Below are 8,616 nucleotides of genomic sequence, written 5' to 3'. Positions count from 1 at the left end.
TGTGGGGGTACACAGTCACTTTATAACTTTTATAACTTCCAAATCATAAATACCAGTTAGCTTTTGCCACAGATATATCACATATAAACAACCTCGAAATCCTCATGGCTTTCAAAAGCAAGTACTTATTTTTCTTGATCATGGGCATGTAGTAGGGATGAGGATGATCTCAGCTGGTATTGGCTGCATGTGGATCTAGACTGCAGGTCAGTTGTAGGTCCACAGGCCTCGTTTTGGAGTCCAGGCTAAAAGGGTAAAGGATATCTAAGCATGTACTTTTCAAGGTGATGGCAGTATCACAAGAGCACAAAACCCAAACACATAAACACATTTCAAGCCTCAGCTTTTCCATGTCTACCAACATCGCATCAGCCTAATCAAGCTACTTGGCCAAGCCCAACATCAAGGGGCAGGATGTCCATTTCACCTACCATGTGGCCATGGCAAGACTAAGCATATGTAATACTACCATGCATAATGAAGACTTGGGAGCAATAATTCAATCAGCCACATCATATATTCTCAAGCTCTGAGTGTTTGCCATGAGTCTTAATGATACTAAAGGACATTCTTCTGCTACAATGGCCCAGTGGTTTTGAGTTGTCAGGACTGATGCTGCGGCCCAGCAGAAGTCTTCTGTCTGTCCATGTTGTGCTTTGATTCCTTATCCACTCCTTACATAGCTTCTTAGGGTTCTGAGCCAGTGCACCATATGTCGTGGTTTGAAGGTTCATTAGTCACTCTTACTCTGTGAGCTCTGAGTCAATGGAGAAGTATCCAGAGTTCTGGTGGGAATTCAATGCAGTATTAGCTTAAGTACTGGTGAAGTTGCTTTGGACCCCAGACTAAAATGGTTTCTCAGCTATTTCCCCTTCTGATTTGAACTTACTTGCCTAGTCTCAGGTATCACTCCTAGAGAGCACCCTGCCTGTCTGCCTTGTTTACAGCGTGGGAGGAAGAAAAGCTGGTCAGATGAATCTGGAGGAGGAGAATTGTAGGGCGAGAAGGGTGCTCAAACCAAAGAGCAGGCCTTGTGGAGGTCTTGAGGCAGGAGGTAGAGTCACTGGTGGCCACTGCAGAAGCATCCAGGCATTTGAAGGGTTCATGGTCCAGGTGTCTGAATTGCTGAAGATGAAGGACCCTGGACAGTCTGTCCTGAAGAAAATCAAGCCGAGAGGGGACTTGAGAGTTGACCATGAACATAAAGAGAGAGGACATAACTCCATTCATTCTCTCATTCATTCAATAAATATTTGAGAGCTACCTTTGCCAGGCATCCTATTCTGTGTATTGAGAATTAAGCAATTAACAAAATAGCCATATCCCTGTTCATGTGGGACTTACACTATTTATGGAATGGGGTACAAACACCACAGTAATTAAATAAAAAATATATAATATACTTGAATAGAAGGTAGTAAGTGGTAAAGAGAAAAACATAAGGCAGAGAAGAGGGTTAGGGTGTGTTGGCAAGATAAGGTACAGTTTCAGAAAGGATGGCCAGGATAGATGACATTTGAGTAAAGATCTGGAGGAAATGGTGTTATGGGGTGGGGGACATTTTGCAACAGGTACAGCAAGGGGAAACACTTGAGGGGGTTGGTGTCTGGGGGTGCGGTTTGAAGCCTAGCAAGAAGGCCAGTGTGTGAGAGGGAAGTCCAAGATGAGGCCAGGTAGGTCATGGGGTTGGTGGTGAGGGGAGGGGAGGGAAGATCAGTGTGGACCTTGGAAGCTGCTGCAATGTCCCAGGTGTTTACTCCATGGAATGCGGAGTCAGTGGAGTACTTTGTGCATAAAGGAGACATCTGGGTGATTTCCAGCAAAAATGGGTGACAGTGTGGAGTATAGAGTGAATGGAAATGAGGGTCACAATTCTAGGGGCTCCTGAGGAAATAACTAGAGTCAGTGCGTAGAAGGGGGTGACTTTTCCAACTACAAGACCTCACCTAACTGAGCATCCACCAGTGAAACTGGCTGCACAGTCCCCCTGGGAGCCAGTCAGCAGCATGTCACTGACAGTCCCAGCAGGAGCCAGGGATGCTGACGCTGGGAAATTCCTACAGCAGGTAAGGCGTTCAACTCGGACATCCCAGACTCCTTCCAATACTGAGCATCTCTGATGCCACAGCATATATCACCCTAATCTCCCCCAGTTAGAGTGCAGGGCTTCTGTCCCTTCTGTTCATCACCGTATTCCTGGGGCCTGGAATAGTGTCCGGCAAATAGCAGCCACTCAATGAGTACTTGTTAAAGTACGAATGTCTTTGTTAAACATATTGCAGGCTTTTGAGCAGCATACTTTTCTTCTCAGCACCCCAGAGAATAAGAAAAGATGAACTGGATGACACCTGTTGACCTTTCCAGGCCTGTGGGTCTGTGACAGCATCTCAGACTCTGAGCCATTGTTTCTAAAGGGCTTTGCAGGCTCTGGGGTGTATGAGGAGTGCTGATGGGGAGGAAAGGCAGGGCTGGGTAAGGGCAAACCTGAGTCAAGGGGAAGTGCACAGATAACCTCTGTTATCTGTGGGGACCAGGGAACTCTGACAATAAAGGGGAATTGTCTTTGAGATGTATAGAGTAGAGTTCTCATCCCGCTAAGGGATGCTGAGGACCTGTCCCATCCCAAGCATGTTGCATTTGCTTCATGGGTCAGCCTGCTCAACAAAGCCTTCACAGGTCTCTAGGCTTTCCTGGGAGAAACACCATACAAAGCAGTAAGCACTCCTCTTAAGTGTATCGAAAACCCTTTCTTATCTTGACGAAGTTCACCAGTGACAACATTTCTTCAAAGAGTTCCGTGCAGGCACAGTATCTATTATGTGCCCCCAGACACCCACCCGGCAGCTACTCCCCGTCCCCCTGAGCTTTTGCAGGATTGCCAACATCAACAGGTTGGCTGACAGGACCCATCTTTGCTACCAGAGAAGCCAGCGAGACATGCTGTTATATTTATTGAACAATTAAATACAAAAAGATGCACACTAGGTAATTGCAATGATTTTATTCTATATTTATTTAGCTTTAGTTTATTTCAGACAGTGTTTTTAATATTAAGCATGCAGATGTATGTGTGTTCCATGCTCCTTATCCTATGAGTTGCATTCATTATAAATTAAAAGAAGTAGAGTTCGCTTCATGGTGACCTAGAAAAAAAAAATAACAGCCAGAATTTAGTAACTTATTAATTGTGAAAATATTGACATCTATTATCTCATTCAGTCTTTATATTAATCTACTAGCAAGTAGATACTATTGTTGCCCTTGATTCACAGATGGGGAAACGGGCTCGGAAAACACGTCTGGCATGTGGTTACAGCTGGTAGAAGGCAAACTCAGTTCGTGATCCCAGGGGTAGGCTCTGAATTCAGATGTACATGACATTATAGTGTTTACACCCAAAGCATGTCATTACCTTTCAAACCCCAAAGATAGAATAATCACAGTTGTAAGTGCAGGGAATAGCCATTTAAATAAACAAATCTATCTTTTCTGGCAAATGATCTCAGTATCACAGGGAGATACTGGTCAAATGGAGGGGAATGAACCTAAATTCTAGGAGTTTCAGCTACTGGGACTCCCTGTTCTCCCTGCAGACACTGGAGTGGGCACATTGCCCTGTGGATTTTTTCTACTATGTGGGCTCTCAGAGGGTTAAAGTGTGGACTGCACCCCCGCAATACCAGGTTTTCCATCCTCCCATCTGACACTAGAATGGCAGTCACCTTCTTCCTGGAGTCCTTTCACTGCTCAGGCCCCAAGTTCCTTGTGGTGACGGCCAAAGTCTTCGGGGCCCACGTTGGTGGGCATGAAGGTATTTTTCACCATGCGCTCAGCTCTGGCCAGCAAGCCTTCCAGAGGATTGGTCCCACAGGGGGCATTGTTGCAGGGGCTCTTCTGGGCAGTGATGCTGATTTGCAGGATGGAGGAAAAGGGGCCCGTCAGTGAGAGGCTGTTAGAGAGAGAGAGAGATCCTATCTGCCCCATGGGATATTCATGGGAAAATGAGAGGCGCCTGTTAACGGTACATCTTTCCCCTAATCACAGTGATCGCTATAGAACTACATAGGCTTCTGGGGAAAATGCCATGATCACTTCCACAGACATTCCCAGGGGTGTCCGAAAGCCCAAAGTGGCTTTAGGTAGTGGCCATGGAACACAGAGCTGTAACAGCCTATCTTTCCTGTATAAATAAACTAAAAATCAAGCGAGGCTTAGGAGACAGAATTATAGCCCCACACTGACCCAACTCAAGGATTGTCTAGAAGCTACATTCCACTCAAAGGCACCCAGTATCCCTTCTTAGAAATAGAAAAATTCCTCAGACTTACCTGGAAGAGGAAGAGACTTTCCAGCACTGAGTCCCAGAGGTGCTTACCTGCTCCGTGCTGCTCCTGTCCGGCTACTTGAGGCTGGTCACAGGACTACTCACTACGCCCTGGATCCAGCTACCATGGGGCTAAGGCTACTTCTAAGCACAGGTCCCTGAGACTGTGAAGCCTGTGGTGTGGGCCAGAGCAATAACCACCACCGCTCAGGTCTTCTTACAAATATACTTTTATTCCCCAATGACAAACACATTCACAAGCAGGACTGAGAATCTGGGCTACGATTCCTCAGGGGAGTCACAGGGCTGCCCCCCCATCTCTTCCTCGGGGCTTCTCGTCTGGCCTAAACATCTTGCTCTCCTCCCATCTGAGGTTCCAGACATCCACTGCCACAAAGAAAACCACTGATACCAGCAACCAGAGAGGACCACATGTACCACAATATAGGAAGGAAGGGAGAAAGGAAATTAAAAAGTCGAGGGAGGGGATTGGTAGGCATCCCGGGTCATGCCAATGTGAGGGCCGTGGTCTCTCTCCAAGCTGCTGGCCATGACCCTTTTCTTGCCAGGGGCTCCGACCCCAATTGCAGTCTGAGGGAACGTGTGAAACTTGTTGAGGTCCTGTGTGTATGTGCCCAGCACACAGGTACTCAGATTACTGCACCGCTTAGCTCGGAAGCTGTTCAGGCTGCAGGGAAAAGACATGCCAGGTGGTACCACGTCCTGGGTCTGCCCGTGTGGCTATCACACAGAAGGTGAGACCAGGGAGGGGGCACTTCGAGCAGAGGCGGGAGGGGCAGGCAGCAGGGCAGCTCACACATCCTCCATCAGGAGAACCTAGAGGTTTGCTGAGCTAGGGCAAGGTGGGGAAGGGCTGCGTGGGGAAGGGGTAGCCTTTTCTAGCATTCCTCATGCTGCATTATGTCAGTCCTCATGCTCTGCACTGAGATTCTCGGGGTAGCTGCATGTGCATCACATGCCTCTGACCCACGGGGCCATAGCCAGGCCCGGGGCTGGTGTGTGCTCCAAGCTCAGGGGACACGGGGAAGTGAGGCTGGGGAAGGGTGTCTGGCCCCAGGACAACATGCGAGTCTCCACAGATCCTACACAATAAAGACCCCAGACCTACCTCAGACACTGCTCTACCCAAGCCCACCCTCTGCAAAGCCTTTGGCTTCACCTTGCAAATGTGTGAACGAATGCCACATGCAGGTGCACAAGAAGCCTAATTTTTAAAATCTCCTGAGATACATGTGGTCTGTCTGCCAGCTTCACACGTAACCTGTCCTAACTCCTCCAATGCTGGGAAGTCCCCTCAGTACTACCAGCCCAATTTCCAGAGTGGGGGATGTCATACCTTTCCCAACTGCTTTCAGAAAGGGATCTTTTTCCATGTGCTCTAACCATAGACTCTGTGTGACCTCTGTTGTCAGTGGAGCCTGAGAATAGCTGGGCCCCAGGCCCAGGTGAACAATGGCAGTGTGCTGGCCTCCTGTCCAGCTGTGTTCTCTCTTACCTCCTGGGATATGCCTTCCTGGGCATGACAGGAGGGAGGGGCTGCCCTGAGCTGAGCCGGGTGGGGAGCCTCACCTGGAGCCCTCAGTCTCCTCCTGCTGCAGCTCACGGGCCTTCATTTGCACATAGTCCTTCAGCACTGCAGTCAGTAGGAGGCATATTTCATCCTCAGTGAGTGTAGCAGGTTCCAGTGGGTTCTCCAAGGCAGACCTACAGAGGGGAAGCAAGCACAATAGAGGCTCTGAGCCTCTGTCTACCACTTCCCCTGGATCAGTAGCCAGGCTTCCTGTTCTCTGTGTTTTCCCTAAGGATATGGCCACCCCAAATCCTAGTGGACAGGGCATGAGTCCAATGTCCTTCCAAAAAACACTGATTCACCCGTAGTCAGGCAGTAGGGTGACCTTGACGTGGACTGCTGGAACTAGAATATATAGGTTGGTGAAAGTGATGGTTAGATTTTTCAGGAATATTATAAGCTTAGTGTTAAATTTAGCTATTATTAAGGATTAACTGATAAAACAATTAGTTTGAATCTGAAAATATTTGTGTAAGGGTGAGAAATTAGATTAAGAGGTCTCATATTAGATCTAATAAGAACAAATTCAGTGGAAAATTAGATTAGTATGCAATTCATTTCTCAAATTGTGCTTTAATTAGATAAATAGGTTTGCTATAGATACAAATGTTTGATAAATAGCAATGACTGTTCCATAAGGCTCAATAAACTATATGAAATTTACAATAAAGAGTAGTATATACTATTTGTTTTTAAGTTGTATATAATATCTTTATAGTATAAAATGTGTATAATAAACCCTTATGCAGGTTACATGCATACCTTCCCCCCCTGAGAGCTGGTTGTTAACCTTTTAGCCCACCAGAGAATGGAATGGTTTGATGCCAGGAGCAGTGGGAAGGGAGTACACTCCTGGCAGGGCTGTCTTACCTGAATGGTGCTGCCTGGAGGACGCCTGCTTGGTACAGGACCAGGATGCCAATAGCCAGGAATGGGGAGAACTTCCAGAAGCCCATGGTACCTCTCTGCAAGGGAAGAATGATGTCCCCACAGCAGTTCATAGTTCCATGAGCCCATTGATAAGAGTGAATCCTGATGTTCTTGTACATACTGATAAATATTTTATTATTTTTATAAAATAAGTTTGGAACTCCTGTGATTTCTGTGAGTTTTTGTATATTTCACCAATAATGAATTGATTGGAATCTTTGATTAAAAAATTTTTTTTCCTGAGCCCAAGGACCTGGGTTCTGGTCCTGCCCCTACCTGGAACTCCCTTGCATCATGGTTTCCAGTGACCATTTACCTTCCCATTGTTTTTTTTTTTTTTTTTTTTTGTCAGTGAAGTGACTACTGGACGGTCTGGTGAGAATACAGCATGCATTTGTTTAGCAAAGCTAAAGAGGGTTCCTAGTGCCAAAGTGGGGAGGGGAGAATGAATAAACATCTGTACTCCCCACCCCAGACCCAATCTCCAGCTGGCCAGGTCTCCAGTGAGGACAGTCTCTGAATGCTGTCACAATAGCTTTTCCTATAATGCAACACAGAGCTGACCTCCCTGTGTGGGGCTTTTGCTCATACCTGGTGGGGCGTGGGGAGGTAGCTAAAAGGGAATATCTCTACCGATGGAATCTTAGAGAAACTAAAGAAACAAATTCTATTGCTCACCTGCTCTGCACTCTGGCAAAGAATTCCCTGCAAGAACCAAGCTTAAGCAGAGTCTTAAATTGGGGCTAGGACTTAAAGCAGGGGGGAAAAGCTCCCAGAACTCACTAATGGGGCTTACTGTTCAAGGCTGCCTGCCTCTAGGATTTTGAGCCTATTTGACCCCACTGAGGCTGGCCAAAGTTCCGAAATGATTTCCCAGGGACCACTAGGCACAAACAGGATCCGTGAGCACCCTTGCGTCCCACTGTGTGCGCGGTGTCTGTGGAGTTCCAGGGTCCTGAGCGCAAGTGCAGCAAGAACAGCAAGACCGAAGCCTGTCTCAGTGCAGAGTGAAGCAGGGAGTCCCGGAACCGAGACTGTCCAGTGTTACCTGAGGCAGGAGCCTGCGATGAATTGTAGAGTAACAGAGATTTTGTGATGAAGAGACCCAGACAGAAGTGCACAGAGACTCTAAGACACGCAGGGAGAGCAGCTACAAGAAAGACGAATGCAGAAGAGGGAGGGAAGAAGAAGGAGAGAGAGAATCACACAGCTAAGCAGGAATCTCGGGGCTCACCTGGCAGCAGGCAGCAGGTGGCTTGGAGCCCAGGCGGTGGCAGCTGCGGCAGCGTTGGCGTCAGGCGATGGCGCTGTGGAAGCGGCAGGGACACTTGAGCGGAGCGGTGGCTCTGCTGCCTCCCAGCACCAGCAGCTGCTCTTATTCCCGCCGCTCTGGGTCTGGGGTGGTCCAGGAGCTCTGAGCAACCAATGAGAGGACAGATCTCATACCCCGATAGATTGTGTCACCCATTTACGTCCAGAACCTAGAACATTCTGCCAGACCATCCCTCTTGTATTTGCATTGAGGTCATTGATGGGAGTGGAGGGAGGGAGAGGGATGGTGGGGACTGAGGAGAAATACCCTTAATATGAGCAGGAAGTTGAGGGCAGTTTGACGTCATGGTAAATTTCACCTGTTCCGTTCTGCTGGGTTTTGAATGTGCACCCCTCTCCATCGCCAGAGGTGCAGTCGTATAGGGCAAGATCTAGGAAGCAGGGCATCCTAGCTCCCCAAGTCTGACCCTAGATCCCCCGTCCAAGTGAGGCTTGGACG

The 8,616-nt window shown here is 47.9% G+C and overlaps 1 protein-coding gene across 3 annotated transcripts; it reads right to left on the bottom strand.

Moving 5' to 3' along the window:
* Positions 1–2,996: 2,996 nt before the first annotated feature.
* LOC116646463 (calcitonin receptor-stimulating peptide 2-like) lies at positions 2,997–8,193 on the bottom strand. 3 transcript variants are annotated; one of them, XM_032427218.1, is made up of 5 exons: positions 8,080–8,193; positions 6,786–6,880; positions 5,915–6,049; positions 3,723–3,907; positions 2,997–3,143 (listed from the first exon to the last, which is right to left on the bottom strand). In XM_032427218.1, exons 2-4 carry the CDS (start codon positions 6,869–6,871, stop codon positions 3,748–3,750), a joined length of 381 nt encoding a protein of 126 aa, XP_032283109.1. In that variant the 5' UTR covers positions 6,872–6,880; positions 8,080–8,193; the 3' UTR covers positions 2,997–3,143; positions 3,723–3,747. The 3 variants fall into 3 exon arrangements, with proteins under 3 accessions (XP_032283109.1, XP_032283108.1, XP_032283107.1); XM_032427217.1 differs by having other exon boundaries at positions 3,031–3,143; positions 3,723–3,949; positions 8,080–8,179; XM_032427216.1 differs by lacking the exons at positions 2,997–3,143; positions 3,723–3,907 and adding an exon at positions 4,539–5,012 and having other exon boundaries at positions 6,786–6,878; positions 8,080–8,188.
* Between the last annotated feature and the right edge of the window lie 423 nt (positions 8,194–8,616).

The sequence above is a fragment of the Phoca vitulina genome, unplaced genomic scaffold (assembly GCF_004348235.1).
Source record: "Phoca vitulina isolate PV1807 unplaced genomic scaffold, GSC_HSeal_1.0 scaffold36, whole genome shotgun sequence".
Classification (NCBI taxonomy): Eukaryota; Metazoa; Chordata; class Mammalia; order Carnivora; family Phocidae; genus Phoca; species Phoca vitulina.
Note: the sequence above shows the minus strand (reverse complement) of the source record. Positions and strands in the feature narration are given on the sequence as shown.